At 38.8% G+C, this 22,938-nt stretch overlaps 1 protein-coding gene across 2 annotated transcripts in view; it reads left to right on the forward strand.

Annotated features, from left to right (window-relative positions):
* LOC114469181 (protein unc-13 homolog B-like) overlaps positions 1 to 22,938 on the forward strand; it is a 116,022-nt gene that overhangs the window by 44,170 nt on the left and 48,914 nt on the right. Inside the window, exons 1-5 of one of the 2 annotated variants that reach the window (XM_028456412.1) lie at positions 5,355 to 5,682; positions 18,186 to 21,029; positions 21,641 to 21,663; positions 22,291 to 22,340; positions 22,476 to 22,551. In XM_028456412.1, the coding sequence (XP_028312213.1) occupies positions 18,323 to 21,029; positions 21,641 to 21,663; positions 22,291 to 22,340; positions 22,476 to 22,551 (2,856 nt within the window). In that variant the 5' untranslated portion in view covers positions 5,355 to 5,682; positions 18,186 to 18,322. Of the gene's footprint in view, positions 1 to 5,354; positions 5,683 to 18,185; positions 21,030 to 21,640; positions 21,664 to 22,290; positions 22,341 to 22,475; positions 22,552 to 22,938 lie in introns of those variants that run through there. The other variant, XM_028456413.1, reaches the window with a different exon arrangement.

Raw genomic sequence — 22,938 nt, forward strand, 5'->3', positions numbered from 1 at the left:
TCATCTCTTTCATATTGTCTTGGGGAAGCCAAAATGCTTTCGCACTTCTGATTTAAAACACGGTGGTGTGTCCTGAATTTCAAATTCTAATTAGATAGTGCCCTGTGCTGTTAAATAAATAATAATTTAAAAAATTTCAGAGTATCGATAACTGCCTCACGATTAATCTTTACATCCTTAGTAGTAAATAAAAAATATTTAAAGAGGAAAAGATTTGATCGATCAGGATCACAGTCAGCAGCAACAGTCTTTACAACAGTCCACAAACATAACTAAGAAAAAAAAATGCTACATTTGATCCAGAAAAATGTAAATAACATTAGATGTAGTAACTGTAGTAAATAAACTAGTAAATCCAGCACAGAGCTGAGATTGGAAATGCCACTTATCTAGTTTTGGGTTGATGGCGCTTTGACTCACAGTCAAAAACTTATGACCTGACAGAACACACAGATATTTGTAATTTAAAAACATCTCTACATGACATCTATGTATTATATTAACATTTGAGTTAAATAATTTTTGGACATAATCCCTTGTTCAAATCCAAGCCAAACTCCATAAAGTCAGAAAACACCAGTCGCAATGTATGATTTCTGTCTACTTCCTGAAGTTTTTGTTTAATGACATGCAGAAAACTTGCCTAATTGCCTTGCTTGTGGATATTCAGATAAAGGAGGATTGCTAATTGGCAGGAGTCACCCCATAAGGATGAGAATAGTCTTTTCGTCCCTGTAGTAGAAATCTTACCATGGTAACAATGGTTCATATTACTATGGAAACACAGCGCTACATTTCTGTATGATTCGCTGCTTGTTGGAAGTGTGTATGACAACATTAAAGTCATTTTTAAAAATGATATGGAAGGTTTTCAGCTGTGTTAAATACTAGCATCTGCTCCTGTTGTCTAAAGTGATGTATCGACGTCCCTGGTTTTTCCTGCAGCCTAATCCAGAGTCATGATTCCAATGTTTCTATTAGCCTGGATTTTATGAAGCCTCTAGCAAGCTTTTGCCAAGTATTTAGGGCAAATTAGCACACTCACCATAATAAAGACAGCTGATTAACTTGAAACATAGTTAAGTTGAATTGATTAAACTTTGAAGGCTGGCAGACTCCAGGGAAAGTCTCATAACATGGAAGACTCAGGTGACCAAAATAACCGGTGTCCATTGATCGTTTTCGTGAGCGGTTCAGAGGCCCCTACAATGGGTCTATATAAAGTGTAACACCTCTAGCTTTCAACCGCGCACACACACACACACACACACACACACACTGGCACTATGCCCTATTGTTGAACTTGGACATGCCTTAAAAGCCCTTGTTTGGGGTGTTGCATGAATGCTAGAGTCAGAATTTTAATTTCCTCTCCCACTATCCCATTAAATATGTCACTTAGATGTTCTTCTTAATGTAAATTTTCTGTCTATTGTTTGTCGTACTGGTGGCACCAAACTGCTATATATTGTAGTACAATGACTGATTTTATGTTGCATTTAAATGAACTGCACTGTAAAACTTACCACTAAAGATATTTGGTAATATCTTCAAACCAATTGATTTAATATGCTGCATCATCTTGCTTTCTGCTGACACTTCACATGTATGTTGGCAGTATGAGTGCAGTCTCTAAGTATATTCTATGATTCAAGGCTTCTGTGTTCCTTGGCTTCTTGGAGTACATATTTAATTCCATTAAGTGTTGAATATTGCAAATAGCCCAGGCCTAAAACCAGTATGTGATTCACATACCAGCACTTAAAGTAAAGGCCTGTTAAGAGTTACAAGGGCTTTTGCCTCCAGAAAAGTCCAATGACTGCTGAAAGTAATGTTGCACATGCTTGTCTTTTGGAGCTGGTAACCAAATCAACTATTCAATGATAAAAATACATTAGTGCTGGAAACATATCTGGTTCTTTCTGTATTATGTGATAAAGTTAATAACCATAGATCTGAGATGAAGACTTTTCAGTTTAAAAGGCAGCAGATTTGAATTTTCCCAACTTTTTCTCAATGCCACATGTTATCATTGCAAGCACCGTATTAAATATATGTGTAACATATTTTAACTCATAGTATGGAGGCAAAATAGGAATTTGTATACCGTTACCAAACTGATGATCCAATCATTTACAAAAATGATCAAACATACAGTATTATATACCACTGAGAGAAACCCAAATCAAAGTATAGTAACAATCTTCAATTTACAATTGAAAAATGCCTTTGTTTCAAATTTATTACACCCAAGGTTAACACACTGATGGTTTAATGTTTTCTTTGAAAAACTATAGGTTATTTACATAACCCCGGTTCTATGAGTAATATGAGTGAGATATCTCACTATGGGATATACTGTATGCCTCCGCATCATATTTTAAAAGCCCTATCTCATTATGCCAATCCTGATTGGCTGGTGAAATGCATTCATCCGTGTCAGGTAGTCCTGCCTACTATAAGTAGAGTGGGTGGGGAATAGAGCACCATTCAAATAAGCAAACCTCTTCTCACTCATTAAGCAAGAAGGGTTGTCTGGTGAGACATCTCACTCATATTACTCAGAGAACTGGGGTTATGTAAATAACCTATAGTTCTCTTTCATAACATTTGTTTCAATGTCTTACTATGGGATATTGAAGCTCCCGTATTGCAGACAAGCTTATCGTGCGCTGCACCAGCCCATATGTGCACGCAAGCCAACAAGTAGCTGCAGACCCTGACTCGTATAAGCCAAAGCAATCGCCTCCACCATCCATTGTGATAGACGTTGCTTAGTAAGAGGTTCCCCTTTATGGGGCATAGCCAAGGAGACGAAGAGCAGGTTGCTCCACCACCAACCTGGACAGAGAGAGGAGTCTGCATGCTCCTTTCATAAAACAAACAATCAACGGATTCTGACTCGCAGTTTTTTCCCCAAAGCCCACGTGACAGGCAGCAATTGCTGCCAGATACACTTTCACCGTGGAGAAACCCCTCCGTTTGACAATCAGCTGCTGCAGGAATGACAAAATCACTCCCACAGAACTCTGAAAGGGGTGTGTCCCGTCCGCTGACGCCAGTTCTCAAACACTCTCCACTTACAGTCGTACAAGGACCTAGTGGTGGAAGCCCAAGCTCTCTGCATGGTGGAAATTATACACTATGAGAGTCCCACGGCTGACAGATTGTGCCTCTCAGTCGCCAAGCCCAGTGCCAAGCGCTCTGGGTGAGGATGGAAGACCGAGCCCCCCGCCTGTGACAGTAGGTCCCTCCGCAATGGGAGTTGCCAGGGGGGAGCACACAGCTGCCGGTAAATCTCCACCAGCCAGTGCATGGCAGGCCAATGCGGAGCCACCAGGATCAGAGTGTGCCATGCTCCCTCGCCCTGGTAAGATTGGGGGTATCAAGGCCAGCGGGGGGAAGGGGTGGAGCAGCACGTGTGGCCAATCGTGCCCTAACGTGTCTATCCCGAGGGGAGCCCCCGAGCTGTAGAGGGAGTAAAAGAGCAAGCACTATGTGTTTTCTTCCGCGGCGAACAGATCCACCTTTGCATGTGCGTAACAGGCCCATAGCTGTTCCACAACCTCCGGGTGTAGCATCCATTCCCCTTAAAACGGTGCACCTCTGGACAGCAGGTCTGTGCCTACATTCAGGGCTCCCCGGGATGTGTGTTGCCCTCAGTGAGAGGAGGCGGCCACAACTCCACAAGATCAGCCTGCGAGTAGGTGTAACCAATGGAGGCGCAATCCACCTTGACGGTTGATGTATGCTACCGTGGTCATATTGTCCATCTTCACCAGGGAATGGTGGCCCGTGAGGAACGGAAGGAAATGTCTCAGCGAGACAAACGCCGCTGAAAGCTCCAATAATTGATGTGAGACCGCCGGAGGCCTACATCCCAGTGACCCCTCGTGCACCCCGCCCCAGCTTGTCTGGCTGGGGTTCGTGGTGACCACTTTCCTGGACATGATGGTGCCCATAGGCACCCCTTGTGTCAGGAAATTGGGGCGAGCCAGCGGCACAGAGCCCCGGCACACTCTAGTGCGATCACCATATTACTACATACTATGGGGATCAACCCGCACAGCTGGTACTCTCCCCTGTAGAGGCGACTGGGCAGATTATGACAATGGCAGGCGCCACCCGCCCAAGAAACCGAGGACATACTCTGAATTGAACATATTTTCCCTGTTGGAAAAGAGCAATGCATGCCCAAAAAGCTTTCACCCACCCGCCAAGAGGCGCGGCGTGAAAAGCACCGAGTGCAGGGATAGCCCCAGGAGGATTATATCCATGCTTTTATCACAAAATTCACTGTCAGACAGGTGACTTAATAAAATATGCGCTCTGGGTGCATGACCAAGCAAATGTCCCTCTGACCCAGCGGGGCTGTCATCACTTACGCACACCGCACAGACACCCTCTGGCTTAAGAAAGGCTGAAAGGGGCACGCTGTACCTTTATGAAAGAGAACAGCCCCAGTCTCGCACACAGACTAGTCCTGGTCCAGAATCAAACCATATTTTTAGCAAGGCTGCAGTACTAACCTCATTACATTCACCTCCACAACAAATGGATGGGGATGATTTCAGCTATTATAAACAATTCAACAGCCTACTTAAACAAGATAAAGAATCTACTGTCATTCAGAGTCTGACTAATTTTATTCTCAATAGAACGTGTTGGGAAATAAACAGATAAAAAATGCAAGAAGTCGGTCTTCTCTTGTTGTTTGTAAAGTAGTTGGAGTAGTAGTGTCTTACACATAGTGTGAAAATTGTTAAGGCGCAGTACTTAATGGAAATAAAACAACTGTATTAAGTGGAAACTCTCCTAAGTAACAAGCATTATATTTAAATCAGTGGTAAGGCTACAACATTCATCAGCTTTTAGAATAATGACTAATCTGAACATTAATACAGGAAGGAACACAATTGTATGTATATTTCTTTATATTTTGTGTTTTTTTGTCATTTTGTTTGGGGTTTTTCTTTATCGTTTTGTATATTGCTCTCTCATTTTGGAGCCAATTCTCGCTATTAAATAACTGTGTTATGCCAGTGTATAGAAAGTGAAAATATTTGAGAGAGAGAAGGAGAAAGACGAGAAGGAGGAGCGAGAGGTAAAAGGCATGCGAGACCGAGGTATGATGATGTGTAACAACAGAGATGCGCGTCTGTGCAACAAGCTGCAATCTGTGGTGTTTTTAGAATGACGGAAGAAAAAGCCTTGAAGCAGTAGATATCAGCCAGGAGATGTGAAGATGAGAAAGAGAGAGAGAAGCAGAAGGAAAGAGAGATGGAGGGAGGGGGATAGAGAGAGAGATGCAGAGTGAGAGAGGAGAGCGGGACAGTGTTGTGTGAATAGACGGGAGGCGAGAAGCAGCTCTGCAGGAACTTTGAATCAAGACATCAGAATTTGCTTAAGGGGAAATACCAGAAAAGTGATTTCTTCGAGGTCCCCGACAACTCTTATTTTCGGTTACTATTTCTTCCATTCAAGTCTTCTGATTTGCTTTGGAGTTGAGTGGATTGTACTACAACAAAGAGGTGTGGTGAAAAGTTAATTTCCCCCAGATTGTCACTTCAAAGCCTTTTGTCTTCATATCTTTAAGAAATGACGTAAAGGGAGTACAATCATTTTCGCTACAATCAGTGGGAATTGTGCTTCAGCCCCCCAGCTTTTTTTCTTCTCCTGAAGGTAGGTCATGGGCCTTTACTTTATTAAGAAAATGGCATGGCAAACTACATGAGTAAACTTATTCAGTGTTCGTCCTGATTGTTCCTTTAATTTGCCTAGCAAAGCTTCTTCACAAAAACACTAATTGTTAGCACTCACTGTGGTGTGTACGCACACACACACATTACACAAAGGATTGCCCTGCGATGTGGAATACCATTAACCAGCTGTGGTGTTGATCACAAACAGAGCAACAGGCGCTAGAGCTGATTTAAAAAACAAAAACCCTGTGGGCGAAACAAAAGCTTGCCCTGGGCTACAAGATTGCCCTTACCCCAGACATATTGCTGCTCGTAAACATATTATTGGAGACTCTACTAACCTGTTTATTCACTTGACATATCCTTTGATGTTATACCTTTAGGTGTTATGTCTTTTTGAATATATAGGATGTTAAATCTAAACTAAGGTAAGTGTGATTGAAGGGCTAAAAAAAACACATTTCCTCTCCTGTTAAAAAAAATCAATTTTCATAAGGTGAAGTAAAGCTAAATCAAAGTAACTGCCCCCTAAGGCTTTCAATTACTTCCTGTTGCTACCTGATGAGCATTTTGACCATTTCCCTGCTCAGTGGCTTGGTTTCAAGGTCAAATCCTTTTTTTTTTCTTTCTTTGGTTTTTGAAGTTCATTCGTACCAATTCCACATTGTTGGTACATAAGTCATGATCTCTTAGTCTAGGAAAGCTCTGAGTGTGAGTGTGGCAAGGTTTGTGTAGATCCTGGTTTGTTTCCAGACACACCAGGCTGGTTCAGACCACTATCTGGAAGAGTGAGAATAAATTATCCAGCACTCATGCTTAATTACTTCTCAGCCTGTGGGCCAGAACTTCCATTGGCACATTGACGCGCTGGCACTAAAGGTGTGATTTATGTCATATAGTAATTATCTTATGTTCATGCATTGGTTTTTACAAGAAAGTGTATGAGGGGAATGATTGCATTAGGATTTTTCTCAGTTACTTTTTAATGGATCACTCATCTTATTAAGTTAAATGCAAAAGATAACACTAATGCACGATTTAGACTTCCATATAGGTTTTATGGTTTTTACTACACAAATGGTGTGCTCTGTCTCACTGCATTTAAAATAAACCAGATAGCAGCATATTATTTTCAATTACTACCACACATGGTCATGGTTCTAAGATTTGTTGTAGCTCTAAATGTTTGCTTGGGCGTGTTCTGGTTGCAGAAATATTGTTTATTAAACCACTGACCTTTAAATACTGTGAAACTCCCAGAAGTCCTGTCAGGTACGCTCTCCTCTTTTAAAACATGAGATCCAACCCAGTTAGTAAATAGACTGAAAATTGTTCGTTTGCCTCATAACCTATCATTTACCTGTCGGTGGATAAAAGCCTTTCGTTCTTTATTCCTCTGACTAACTGCCAATAAAAACATTTGCAGACGTGCGTAGATGCTGACCTCGTTTACACCTGTTTACAAGGTGAAGCCAATTTGCTGAATGGCATCAACAGTTTCAGTTTAAAGCTACATTGATGTAAGCTGTTGAGAATGCAAATGGTTTGCAGTTTGTTCATGGTGAACACAATAACCGCATTGAAGGGAATGGTTTGCTGAAATTGGGTTCAGTTCTACCATAAGTGGTTCAATCTGTTTAAAAATGTAAAGAACTTTTAGCAACTAAAAATATGGGGGTTTTGAAGGGTTCCTATGTTAAAATGCATTTAATAGAAGTTAACTCCGGCCAATGTATAAACATCTCCATGCTTTTGATCAAATGCAGAATGAGTCACTAGCTGCATTTCCATTACCCTTGGAAATGCGCAAAATCTAAATAGCGCAATAAAAACTGGTCATGGAAACACCTGAATTTTGAAAAAACACGCAAATATTGCTAAAAAGTTTTTATGCTCTCATGAGGAGGAATTTCAAACATTTTGATATTGAAATGTGTCGCAAAAGCGCCATGGAAACACTTTTTCCGCAAATACATGTCACAGGACGTGACGTACCTGGTCACATGACCACTTCTCTTTGAGAAAACATAATGCGGTACGTGTAGACAGAAGAGGAGATCAGGACATTTCTTAGCATTATACTTAAAAATTATTACTGCGACATTAAGCGTGAAACAACAAAAGAATACGGAGTATTATAAGGAGGTTTGGAGCATCCGTCTTCCTGCGACAAAGTCTCGCGGGATGAGATTTCACGGTAGTCGCAGGGCTCCTGCCCAAAACAACCTTCGATGGTTCAAAGCACAAATATACTGTACTTTGTCGACATTTAGAAATATTGTTTTTATTTTGTACAAAATCTGTAATGGAAACCCTGCTACTTATTGTAAGTTACTGTTGCCATGAGTGGTTTCTTACCTTTGAGCAAACCTTTCTTCTTCTTCTTTGTCTTCTTTTTCTGTAGTTGCTTCACCCCCCAGAAACAGTTCATATGCTACAAAGTAGGCATTGTTCGTTTTAAAGAAGTTACTGTTACAGAACCATTTTTAAATCAAGATGTTTGGATATTCAGACAGCTCACTGTCACACAGAGAATGAAAAGATGTTAGAATGCATGTGATGAGAGTGCTTTATACAGGTGAACTGTCGCATAATGTAATGGACAGCAGATGTTCTCACTTATAAGCACATCTGTCACTTTCAATTTTTTGATATCAATGAGTTGAGACATGAACTATGTTCTTTTCTTGAGGGAATAGGGCTCTAAGACAAGACTGTTCACACTCCTTACAGAATATGAATTATGGCATAAGTGAGGATACGGGCTTGGATATCCAAATTGACCATTCAAACAGGAGCCAAAGGGACTGAGAGCCTGTGTTTTAGTTTTAACATTGAATGTTCACATGAAAAACCCTTTTGTTAGACGATCTTGCTAAAAACAGAACTGGTGCTGAAAGTTTAGGTGTGGCTTCTGCAGGTCAGTCTGTTTTTAGTCTCTTACTTCTATAATATGGGAGGCAGAGAAAGCAAGGGTCACTGTCAAAAGTAAATGAGCAGAGGGATGAAATAATGGTTACATTTATGTAGGGACTATATAGCAAACGGACAGCAAAATCATATTGAGGTGAGAGTGATTGATAAAGGATCTGAGGTTGGCTGTGGATCAGTGTATTCGGACACAGTGCAGTATACAATGTATTCAAACTAATAGAATGCAAACTTTTTAAAATGTTCAAGACGGATTATTTATTCTGATCATTTATCAAAGTTTTAATTGTCAACCGTAAATTCGTATTCCCTGCAGATATTTTTTTTTATTGTTGCTATTTGAATTCTGTTTTTATGTAATTTTTTGTTTGCCTACAGTAATACTTTAATGAAAAGCCTCTTAAATGCATGTGCGGCTTTAATGATGACAATGAAATCTATGTTGGTAACAAGGTAAAGAATTAGTTCTTTTTTGTTTTTTGTACAATACACAATTTAATTTAACTTTCCAGTAAGCCATCACCTTGTCCCAGTGACGTGAAGGTAAAAGGCTTTTTATTCAAAGCTCTCTGGAGCATTTTCTGCTAAATTGAGTGGGATCAGATCTGACATTATTGTTCTCATTCTAGAAATGGCCCCCACCAAGCTAAATCGATTAGCCCCAGGAGAGCTGTGTATTGTGAAACCCATTGGGTTATCTAATCCTGGGGGCAGAAGCTCCCTCGAGAAAACAGAGAGGAAAGGATTAGGAGGATGAATCAGTACTACTTTATTTGATTTTCTCTGGAAAGTGATTACGCCTTCTGTTAGCCAACACCTACTTTCTTTGCGTTGCTCATGGTGATTAGCAAATAACAGACACACCTTGCATGCATGCGTCTCCCTTCCCAATGCATTTACTGTTGCGTTTCAGAGCCTATTGAGCCTTTTAGTGCAAACACATTTCCCATATGGTTGGAAGGAACTGGATTTTGTTATTCCGGCAAAAGCTTTGGAGGCTTGTATTTGTCTCAAACGTGTATCCATGGTTGTTGTGTGTGTGTGTGTGTGTGTGTGTGCGCGCGTGTGTGTGTGTGAATGATGACTGATGAAATTGGTCGAAGGAGTGGCTGCTATGATAAATCAATTAAAGAGCGCAGTAAAGTTGGTCTAATGAAGATGACAGGAGGGCCAGCGCGGTGCTCAGCAATGACTCAATCCCATTTGTGTGTGTGTGTGTGTGTGTGTGTGTGTGTGTGTGTGTGTGTGTGTGCAGAGTGGTCACTGCTTCATACTAATGATGATTGTTTCTCATCTCACTGTAAGTGATCCACCAGATAAAATTGATACCTATATGATTTCACAGACTTTAAAAAAAAAAAAAAAAATGGAGTCTCGTCACAATGTTTATTGGATTTTAAACATCAGCAGCTTGATTTTTAAAAGTATTGAGTCAACTGCCACAAAATAATGGCTATGAGGAAAAAGGTGCAGCATATCCCAATACAGCAGCTCATGTGACGCATTTTCAGACTGTAGCATCAGTTTTTCATCAAAATGTTAAAATAGACACAGTAGGGATAGACCGATATGGATATTTTAGGCCCGATGCAGATACCAATTTTTTTCCAAATCGAAATTAACAAAGGTGAGGTAGAACAACACTAAGTAAAAATATTTAACAAATATTAAAAACAGGTGATGTAGAACAAGTAATATTTCTGCTCTTTGTACTGTAAATAATGCGGATCGGCGAACGCAGTAGCCCGCATTGGCCGATGCCGATACACGTAAATATCGCAAAAATCAGCTGGCCGCTGTATCGGTCTATCACTAAGACACAGGGCAAGCCAGTATGGTGGCTAAGAATCTGTGTACCCGCAGTTTATCCATGCTGAATCAATGCCAAATGACAAAGTGTACATCAGAACTAGAACATGAAGTAAACAAAAAGTACGTTCTTTTTTTCCCTCCTTTTTTAATCATTGTAGCCTGGCAGGTTTGTGCTTTGCTTTACAACCAGGCAGCAGTGAGAATAAGGCAAACCAGTGGAATCAGTAGATATGAGACAATTAAATGCAAGCATCCCTTTCACACTGCCTTTCATGTTGACATTACTTTGACTAATATTTCCTAGGTTGACATAACTCCTTTTCACTTCCGATATCGATATGATACTGATATTGCTGCCTTGAGAAATTGGCCGACATTGATATGATATTAGAATGAATCATACATACTTTTATACCTTGTTTTTTGTGTGGAAAGTTAGAAAAGGCTCAGAGAATAATAGTCAGCAACAGTAGGTATGAGAAAAACTACCTATCATTTAACATTAAACTTAAGAATATTCTACAAAAATACATTTAAAGAAAAACCTTGATAAACCCAATAAAAGCACATTATGTATCAGTGCTTAAACCGGACATTTTAGATACGGGCTAATATATTCCGATACACGTTTTTACTGATATCGGACCAATATCTGATATGAATATCGGGACACCCTAACAAATTATTCATTAGCATTATTCCAGGGGTGCTCGAGTCCTGTCCTATAGTGCCCCATTCCAGCATGTGTAGATGCTACTCTGGTACAGCACAGCTTCTAGTAAATGGTAGCTCATTATCAGACTTTCTGTTGAGCTGAATTATCACATAATCATTCAATTCAGGTGTGTTGTAGCTATGTGTTCTCCTGGACTGGACTTGGGCACCAAGTGTAGCAAAAGTTTAATCTCTAGAGAATTGGTTTTAACCAACACAGAGAGCAACATTTTTATTTAAAAAAAAATGTTCACAACTCTGTTATTATTGGTAAAACCACTGAAGCGTATCTTTGTTTCCTCGGAGTAATCAGAGAAAAAGCTCTGGAGCAGAAGATACTTGATAATTCTATGGCAACATGGCTTTAGTGGCGTAATTATTTCCACTAGTTCATGACACTTTCTTTAAGTGATTTTAATTCAAGGGTTTTGCTGCTGTTTTTTTAATCAACATCAGAAATAGCAGGTCAAGGGTAGTTCTACTGGTTTTGATGTTATTATGCCATTTTCCCCCTCTGTTGCAAACTCCATCTATTTACTTGTCTGAAATAAGCCCAACACTTTGGAAACAGCTGCTGTGTCTTTGTCTGCGTCTCCCAGCTTGCTGCCCGCTCTTCTTCTAGCTGTCATCTTTTCCTTCATCATTCAAGCCTCCTTCTAATAGTGGTATTTATTTTCACTCAGCCATCTTTTGTCCTGAACAGAAGAACAGGCTTATTATGGAGTTCAGTCAGGATACTTGTGAGCATTCAGAAAGCCTCTCAGATTCATTCTTTCCAGGTACACAATTTTATATTCCCTAGTCATAACCATAAGGACGCAAGAATGTCCAGAGTTGAAGTCGAATAAAAGCATGGGTATTTCTTCAACAGCAATTTTTTTTGTCTATCCTATTGTATTGTGAACTCTGTCTATTGTCCCATCCCTATTTTTAAGGTTCTTTAGCTTATTCTAATACAGCCTGTTTGTCTCTGTCTAATCACTACTACTTTTAGAAAGTGTCGCTTTTTAAGGCTTATATTTTAGCTATTTGAAGACCACCACGAAACGTCTTAGACCTGCACAATAAGCAGTATTTCAGGCCCTGATTTTAATAGCATTGTATGTGAGTAAAAGCATCCACTTTTGCAGGCCATGAGATCTGACCCTATAGGTTTTTATTTTATTTATGAGGTTAGTTATGTTGGAGACTTGTTTGTCGATGTTGTTAATAAATTTATCTGTAAACAAATAACTAAACCTCTTTGAATCTACTACTAATAGTTATTAATGTTGCAGACATGTCAAACTTTAGTTCAAAAGACTTCTATTGCAAAAGCAGATGACTCGGATAACAACATTTTCAGAACATGAGGTTTTGTTTTTTGAAATAATTTAGTTCCGGTCATCTGAGTCAAATCAAAGTTGAGTGAGAGGTGATATCCTCACCTTGGTCAAAGCCACTCAACTGTATTTTGACTCCTATCATTTGAACTAAATCATTTATCACTGGCAAACAGGTTTTACCCCTGGGGTATTAGGAAAAAAAAAATACCCATCTTCTTCCCGTGTCTCAAACTCCATGTGCAATCACAAATCCTACCTATGTGCAATAATATATAATATGATATGATATAATATGATTGTATATTTGAAGTAAAGGTAAAAAAAAAACATTGAAAAGTGATAGAAACATCTTACTTACTATTATTGAACTTGTGTATGAATAAACATGTCTGATAGATGTTTAACTTGTAAATTGGAAAAATCACATAACTGGTGAAAAGTGGAGCTGACGGAGCAAATTTAGTTGAATGTGAAATTAATCTTTAAAATCTTTTCTGAATAATACATACTTTCTTGAGATGGGTGGGGTATGAGGATGTCCAGACCATATTGCAATCATTTAGATAAGGAAATAAAAAGCTGTAGTATAAAGTTAAATGAGCAGAGGAATGAATTTAGGGGCAAACTTTTTGAAATATTTCAGTCATCTTTGCAGTTCTTTTGCAAACAAGATCTTTGTGATTTGACCAATTCAGTTTTTCATCAACAAATTTAGTGGTATTGACTGTTTAGGACAAGATTTGTTTATATTGCTGATTATTATCATAGTATTATATATTTAAATGTATTTTTCCAATATTTTATTTAAGTGTGTCATGTCATTTGTCATTCTTGGAGAGCACCTTAATTTTGTTGTATATGTTTCACAATGACAATAAAGGTTTCTATTCTATTTTATTCTAAAAATAGTAATTTTCTGAAAATGAGTTACTTTGTGGTACACTGGAGAGCACAGCTGCCTGTCAGTGAAGGGATCGTGGGTTCAAATCTCGCTGGTGGCCCTCAGCTTATCTCTGTCAAGCTCTGTGATAGACTGGCATTCTATCTATGCTTCAGAATCACCTGCGACCCTGTACAGGATAAGCAGGTATAGATGACAAAGCAATTTTCTGAACATTTGTAAAAATTGAGCTGTCTGCTTTTTCAGTAGAACTCAAATGTAAAAGATTACAGTTAGCAAACACTTTTATCCAAAGCAACGTACAACATGAGCAGTTAGGGTTAAGGGACGTGCTCAAAATCCCACAGTGATGACCCAAGTTGCACTCGAACCAGTGACCCACCGATTACAAGCCTGCTTCCTTAACCATTAGGCCCCCACTAGGCTTTTAGATCTTTTTCTGTGCTTCACTCGTGCACAATTTTTTTTCTTCTTAAAGCTGTCCCAAATGATGAAAATAGAGAATAAGGTAATTGATTCTTTGCAAAGGTCACTGCAAGTGCAGCATCACATCTTGTCCATTAACATTGAATGTCTTTTATATTGATTTCTTAGGATTACATTAAAAAATGCTTGGACGTATATTTAATTCACAGATTGATTAATCTCTTGTTGCATTTTGTCAAAATAAATTTACAATACACACCAATGGTGCTCGAGTCCAGTCCAGTTGAGAGCCTCTGTTTAAACTGATGTTTTAACTCCTGTTTTTTAAACACTCAATCTTATAAAACATAAAGTATCATGCAGCACATACTTGGTTCTCATCCAAACTAAGTATTCAATAAAAACATAACCCTGATGACTCTATGCCAGATTAACACTAGCTTTTCACACAAATATTACGTAACATTCTTTTTACCTCCATGTGACTCACGCGGCAAAAAAAAAAATGAATAAAAAATGATCCTTTGTTTGTGCAATTTAAGAGCCTGCAGCTTCTGTAACAGTGGTGTAACATGTAGTGCGTGTGAATGTGTGAACTCTCACTGCCAAAGTCTGACCTGTGTTGTGCCATTTGAAACGTATTCTATGGTTAAGACTCAATTGTGACAGAGGTGGAGCAGCCAAGCCATTGCCCAAGGAAGACACTTTAATTAATGTCACCCAACACACTTGTGCTGTGTGTATTTCCAAGGTTGGATGCTGTGTCTGCACAGAGTCATACAGTAAAATAACAAAGCACATCTGCTGCTGGCCCGCTTCTATTTTTGCACCACTTTTTCAATGTAAAAACAAGGCCCCATTATAAATAACTGACAATAAAATGTTATTTTATCTAGAGCAGAGATGGGCAAATTGTGTTATACAACGGGGACAAAAAAATAACTGGCAGTTTTTGATCCAAGGGCCTCATTAGTAACATTCACGTCAGTACATAGAATAATGACCAATCTGAGCATTAATACAGTAAGGCACAAAGTGTTTTGTGTTTTTTGGTTGTTTGGTGTATTTTAAGACATTGTGTGTAATTTTGTATATTTTTCCTCATTTTTGTGTTTTTGTTGGCATTGTTTGTGTTTTTTTTTAGTCTTTTTGTAAATTATTGTCATTTTGTGCATTTCGTTCTGATTTTTTTTCAATCTTTCATTGTTTTTTCTGTGTAATTTTGTAGCCATCTTGCATGTTTTTGCGTGTATGTGTGTTTATTTGGGAATTCGAATTGCGCACATCATTCCATTGCCTTCAAGTGTGAAGGATAATGGTACTATGATCAGGATCACTGTTCCAGATAACTGGGAATATCTGACATAGAGGATATTTGATGCTTGGTGGAGGTTTGCGCTCTCTGAGTGCTCTGATTTTTCTTTATTTAACCTTTATTTAACAAGAAGCTCCCATTGAGATTAAAAATCTAATTTTCAGCATATTGTACACAATGTACAAATAAGATCTATTGCATTATTTTGGATCAGTGGACAAGTTCTTAGAGGACATTTAAGGGAGTCAGTTTCCAGTGAAATTAGTTCCACAAGATTTTAAATTGTCAGCAATGGTTGAAGGTGCAGAAAACAAACATAATTTAATGCTGTTTAAACAGTCTATGAATTATGCTGTACACTTTAAATTGTAGATCACATTTAGGACATTTCATTATGAAGTCATTTTCTTCAATGCCGTTCACTAAAAAAACTGTATTTTCTGATTGACCAGGTTAATGAAATAACTGTTCATGATAAAGCTACCACCACATCACGTTAGCTGGTTTCTGCTAGCTTGTGAACTGATTAATTCTATGTTCCATGCTCACTTCGCTCTTTGATTGATAGTGTCAATGTGATAGTGGCAGAAGCCTGGGATTTGTTTGGTTGGTTGAATTTAACATGCTGATCAATACTTTTACAACCTTTCTTGAAAGATAAACACGTAAAAGGATGTTTTACAATGCTTGAGAAGAAACCCATTGGCATTCAAATGTGGTTAACAAGGGTGAAAAATTCAAGGACAGATAGGTTAAAAAATAAAATGTTCTGGCTCAGTCATTTCTCAGTCCAGATGAGAAAGCTGTGCCTTCCTGTAGAACATGAAGATTCACATTTATTACTCAACCATATTAGTTTTTCTTTCATTTCCTCATGTAATTTTATTGCAGTGTTTTGTATTCATATTTTAGCTCTATATATGTAAAGAGAAACAATGAATATGATATATGATATACGCAATTTCATTGGAATGGGGAAATCCTCTGACCCCAAACTTGACCCCCTCCATCACCCGGCTGCGCCTAGATATTTAGTCCATAGATGTTATGAACAGAACTTTTGATAAAAGGCATCTCATAATCTTATCACCTTGTAATCTATGACAGTAAATTAAAAACACTACTTATTTGAGAGACATTATACATGTCGGTGTAGATGAAATCAGGATTGTTTTTTTTAAGTTTTACAGTGTATGTCACATAGAATCAGTATTAAATATTAGCGGTGTGTTAAATGTGTAGATGACCTGAGGCTGAGTGATGACAAGTGCAAGCAGTGTCCAAACAGGAGGGGAGAGGGTGATCTTGACTTGAGCTTGACTGTGATTGTTTACTTAACATCTTCAGTGAAAAAACCAAGGACGATTAATCAGACGCTCAGGAAATCCACATAAAACAGGAGACATGACAAAGTCTAGAAGAATACATCATTTATCTAAACATGTAATGCCATGAATCTAAACCGACTTCCTCATCAATGTGAAAAATATACTAAAACAAGATGAGACAGAGTTAAGTAATTTCTGTGGTTGGCATTCCGGTAAAGTAGAGGAACACATTTGGATGCTGTCCAAAAACAAAGATGTCCTTTTGGTTTGCTTTTATGATGAAAACACATGCTGCAGCATTACTCAGCAGAGACAACGCAGTACGTCTCCAAAGTAATCTTTGTCATTTGCTGGCACCGATGCAAACTCTGCTAAAATCTCCCTCATTTGGCCTGAGTGTGAGTTTGTCTTATGGACCATTTCCAACATAGAAACAGAGAGAATGCACCCAAGCCCTGCCAGCAAAAATATTTTTAAAAAGTCAGAAGGGATGGGAATATTAAGCAATAATAATAAAAAAAAAAAGTATACAGAAAAAAATAATGAGACTAAGGTAAACAAAGGCAGAAGATAATTTGAACACAGAAAAAAAACGAAAAACTCACACCTTGCCATAGTTACACACCATCCTTCTAGAAGCTCACTATTCAGCAGAGCTGTTAGGAAATAAAAGGTGTTTCCTAACCCACCATCAGCCAGCTACTCTCCACAATACTGCAAGAAACCAAAACCAACCAGTGCAATATAGTCACAGCAATTGTGCCAGAAGTGACACTGCACTGCTATAAAAGAGAACAAACTAGGTGAAGCGTCAGTGCAAAGCCCTACCCAAAGAACAATACATACAGAAAGATTTCCTTCTTTATTGTCTAAGAACTAAAAATACAGAAAGTAGTGTTTATGTAGGTAGAAAAGAAAGGAAATTACCTGGAAATGATGCTCCCTTTGATTAAGTAACAGTCAGCAGTCAGTCTTTGTTAAAACATAGATTCTTACATTTTTCATGCTCTTAAAAGCAAAGTACTTGCAAAATAATCTGAATAAATCTAATCATCATAATGATGAACCCAAAATCTTTTTAGAAATCATGCAACATGCAAGCTGATTTTGATACCCCTGAACAATAATTTACCAAAACATTGAATAAATTATAAACCAATACCGTTTTTTTAACACAATAAAATAACTTAATAGCAGTTGTGCTTAATTTAAGTTATCAGGACCAATTACCATGAATTGCATTGTATGATTAGAACTTTAATTGCGTTAATATACAAACAGCTTTGTTTGATGTATAAAAGACACAAGAGTGATTTCCAATCAAACTGTAGCTGGTCATAAAAACAAAATCTATCTGAAGGTCGAGAAGCATGTTAGATCAATGATGTTCGACATTGTTGTATCTTAGCACGACAGAAGATCAATAAAGGAATCTCAACTCTGCCATTTTGAACACTGGTCTTGTTGATTTCAAATGGATATTGTGACCCCAGGTTCTGAAGCTAAACCTCAAAATGTTCATCAGACAAGTCAGATTTTAGGGATTATAACACGTTTTATACAACCTATCACATTGGCTATAACTTGAAAAGAGAGGAAGTGCGTTTGTAAAAAACACATGGTTCTTATATCTTGTGTAATTAGGGCAGAGCCTGATGCAACTTTAATAGTATTTTTGAATAACTTGAAATTTTTTTTATCTGTGTTTTACTTTTTGTGTTCCAATTCTAGTCATGGATCACTGACATTGAGTGTCTTGGTGGAATAAGCTTCCTACTGTCTGTAATGATGAGCAAGCAACCCTCGCCCTTACCCTAACCCTCTTACAATGCGGTAATCAGATAGGATCGTCTACTATCTTACGGGACATGTTCTCAAGAAATCGTTTAAATGGACAACATGCAGCTGGTGTTGCCCCAAAAGAAGGTGACAAGTCAAAAGTTAATTCACCAAAGAAAAGAGGTCCAAATCCCAAAGTCGCATTGGTTATCAAGGGTAAAATACATCGTCTGTTGCAAGGGTCTACAGAGCATCATGTTCCCTCTGATCATCACCTTTATCATGAAGGAATTGAGGAGAGGGAGGAGGAAAGGGAACCACAAAGGGCTCAAAAGGAACACAGGAGTGCGTGGTCAAAACGTAAGTCGAGAACTGAGACTTACTCCTCAACAAGCTCATGTAAAGAACATGGAGCACCACCAAGGCCTACATGTGTAGGAGAGGTGGAGCTCAAAAGAGAGAGTTGTCTAAGAATACCTTGCACCTCGCAGCATAAAGGCAGCAGATCACCAGCAAATATGAAAAGAATCTCATTTGAAAGTGGACTTCGAGGATCTCCTGAACAGTTGAGACCACATTCATATTACAGTCCTTTTGTGCCAGACATGAATGGTATTAAATTTGTATCTGCTGTTGGAAGAGACTATGCCTCTCCTCGGATGAGGCCAAAGAGACCATATTCTGCTGGGGATTGTGTTGACTACAACTTCAACAGAGCCTTGCCTAATGCACTGCTGGAGGTAGATGAGGATAAGGAAGAGGAGTCGAGTGCTGTCATTGACCACATTCTAAAAGAGCTAAGAGGAATCAACAAAATCCAGGAAGAAATTTCTGATCTCAGGGATTATCTGACCTCAGTTCGAGGCTCAGTCGAAGAAGTATCATCTTGTGTAGATGCTGTTTTATTGGAAATTGAAGGAATTCGTTCGAGCAGTAAGACCAGTTCAGAAGTGCATGGAGGTACTTGGTCAGGGAGCCAGGAGGGACAATCGTCTCGCAGGAGGCCTGCTAGTGCTCATGGTAGTTTAGGCAGAGCACTGCCCAAATCAGATTCAAATAATTTCTCACAAGTGGGTAAAGAGCGCCATAGTGTCCATGGAGATTTATCGCTACCAAGATTGGAAGAGTCCACTGTTTCCCCAATAGCTGAATCTGTGGGTCATCAGGAACTAGAAGAAACGGAGGACACTTCTGACCCTAGTTCAGACATTCCTGAAGGTGCTATAGCAGGGAATCCTAGTTTGGGCTACCTTGAAAGACAAGATAGTCAAGAATGTATTAGCTCTTTGTCTTCTGAGCATAGTTCCAAGTCTGAGTCAGACCTTGAGAGACTGTCATCCGGGTATGAGAAAAATCAGGAGAGTGGGGAAAATGGGGATGAACAATGGACCAACACTGTAACCACACATGACATCACTTCAGTTTCTGCTTGGCATAGGGACACAGCTTATCTCAATGACAGAACATCACATGTGGCAAGTCATGGCAAAAGAACCTGTTGTTGTGAAGGTGCTAGTAGCTGGGATCCTTACAGGGATGCTGGAAGATATAACACATCAGGGCAATGCTTGAATGGAAGCCCAGAACATTTCTCTATCAATTCTAGAAAGCATTACAACTCTTCTGCTAGCATGGCAAACAGGATGGAAGGGCGATCACAGAGAAGACAACATCAGAGTCGGGCTGTGAGATCAACTCAACATATTACAAACCCCAGAAACACTACAGTACAGAATGAGTGCAGTGGTGATTTTTCCTATCCACAAAGTTCTGGGTATCACTCAGTTGATAGGCATGGTGGACAAAGTAGGGAATTTGATTTTGTGCTATCAAAAAAACAGAGTTACATGAAACCCTGTCGGAATAAAACCTCATTAGCATATGACAAGTCATCAGCAGTGACATGGTCTGAGAGTTGTACAAATACTACTGGAAGAGGTGTAGAATGTCAATTTAATGACACTGTTGACGCCACCAATTGGATGATAGATAACCAAATCCCTCATGCTGCTGGTGTAGACACTCAAACTAGCCATTTTAATGTCAAACACATCGACCAAGCTGTGTGTGATTTTAGCTCAGCCTTATGTGGTGCACTGCGCAAACTTGAAACACCCGGGGATGTACATTTGGGAGAGGACACAGACTTTGAAATATCAATGCCTTCTGAATTGCCTTTAAAACCTTCCTGCTGTGAGGCAGTAAGTTTTGAAACCCAAGAAGATTATGCAATTGGTAGTAGAAACACTTTAGACGATCTGAGTCAATTTGGTTCTCTTGATAAATCATGTACTCTTTCTTTGGAGACAAAGCTGGATCAAACCTGCAGCAGTCTTACGTTTGAGGTTGCAGACACACACAAACATTTGTTCTCCTTGGACCCTATCATTAGTAGCACTCCAACACTGCCTCAAACTGATGGTTTGGAATTGCATCCTGCAAAAAGCCTAAAAGAAAGCAATTCAGAAGGTCCTGCACACATTAATTTTGGAGCTAAGCTCTTGCAGTGTAGCACTACAGAATCTTTGTCCATCACTTCTAATGAATCTGCTGTGCTGGATAAGAACAGAGACAGTGAGGCAAGATTTCCACAACAACCCTCCTTGAGCATGGAGCTCTCCGAGGAAAAATCAGAGGAAGATTCCCAAGCACCCTCCATAGAGATAAGCCAGATGGATGAACGCAAACTAAAATGTTTGAGGAGCTTTCAGCAGATTCTGCAGGAGAAGCGAGAGATCAGACGCAACCTAGCTAGTGTGACCACGACAAGTCTCAGTCAAGATGGACTTCAACCAGGTAGTAATACCGTTCTTCATGTAAGAGGGCCTGCATTTGAGTAATAATAAATCTTTTTCATGCCCCTTGTCCAACATTGATAAAGCATGATTCAAAAGCTTGAGTTGCAGCCTATTATATTCATAGATTTAGATAATACAGCACTGATAACATTGACATTTATTTATTAGTAATCTCTGTTCCCAATCTCTGGTATTTAGTGTACAAAATGGTTGCAGCTGGCATTACAATTTCCCCCCTTGGGAACAATGTATCAGATGCCATTCATAAGTCCCCTCTCCAAAGGATCTTTAGCAGCCATTTACCAAATTAGAAAACATTAATTTAATCCTTGGAAAGTGAGACCTGCATTAAAGAGTAAGGTGAAACGAAATATTAAAAGTAATTTTCATGATAAATTATAAATGTTAATGAAACATTTATGACCCCAGACACCATCAATTAGAAAAGTCAGTGGCACAGCTGCCTTTAGTATTATCCAGGTTTTTAAAATATATTGAAAGAATAAGATTACAAATATTAGTAATCAGAGGTTTTTCATGCTATTTTGAACAATAACTTGTGCTTTTCTTTAACACTATCTTTGTGTTTGTTCCTCAACATTTTTACAGGGGGGAGCCAAGATGGAGATCAGGTTACCACTCTCATTTGTAGTTTCTTTTTCATTAAAACAATTGCATCATAAAATACCCTATTACAGTATTTCCGTTTTTATTTTCTTGGTTATTAATCACTTCATGCTTAGAATGCTGCAAGAGGGATTGTTCAATAAGATACATTTTTATCAGCCTCAGTTTGGCTGCTTTAAAACATCAAATGTTCCAGTTGTGAACGCCCTACAGCTAAAGGTCAGTATTGATTAGAACATATAAAAAAAGGTCTGACGGTGAGTCAGTCAGGGGAGTGTGCTTTTATTTTTTATTGCCATTTTGGTAATTTCTTTACGAGCTGACTAAATTGAGTGTGTTTGCTGAACCCATGTAGTAATAGGAGGTATACAGCCTCCAAGATGACATCGGATTTATTATGCTTGCATATAAATGGGTACAATAGGATTCATTGACCTCTTTGGCATGCATTAAGGAAACTCCACCAACCCATTTCAGTCCCACTTTCTGTGCCCTGCCTGCCCTGCCTGCAACCCTAACCCTAACCCACTTTCTTATTGGTAACACACTGAGCATGTACTTGTGTTATGGAGCCAATGAAAACAGTCAGCCTGCAGTTGGTTAAAAGCATGACCTTTGACATTCTGTTTCAGAGCCGAGATCAAAATGTTGACCCGAACAAGCAACCATGGGCAAAGTTGGGGTCAGTAAAACCTTAATTTCCTCAATCTGAAACTTTAAAAAAATGTTTTCACTTGATGAAATGCCATAAACATGTTTTTTTTTTAAATTAAAAAACGTATTGATGCGTTTTGGGATTCATTTGTTTAATGTGCAGAGGGAACGCACCCTTTGGCATCGACAGCACGCCAGATTTTTGTAGAAGGAGGCCAATTCCCCTTGTTAGTGAACTGGTGAGTACTTACGGGAACGTAAATTACATGTCACCCAAGAACTATTCATATTTTGACTCTGGATTAATGGAACCTAGCTATGATTTAGATATTCTGACTTCATGTTCATCTTTTTTTATTTTTACAGCATCTTGAAAATACAGTACAGTGAAATTAGAATTATTAATGTATTTCCTCTTCCTTTCTGCTGCAACCAGTGGCAACAGTTTCTATAACAGAATAAAGCTAAATATTCTTGATGAAATCCTTAATAGCTTCACCTTTGTACATGGTTGGAGATTAAATTAACTGTTTAGATATTCAGTTTGGCTTTCACACACTTTAATTGATTGTGGTTTAAGAAAGAAAAAAACCTTGTGGACAACTTTGTGGGCTTTCATAATGGCT

This window comes from Gouania willdenowi, chromosome 9 (genome assembly GCF_900634775.1).
Source record: "Gouania willdenowi chromosome 9, fGouWil2.1, whole genome shotgun sequence".
NCBI classification, from domain to species: domain Eukaryota; kingdom Metazoa; phylum Chordata; class Actinopteri; order Blenniiformes; family Gobiesocidae; genus Gouania; species Gouania willdenowi.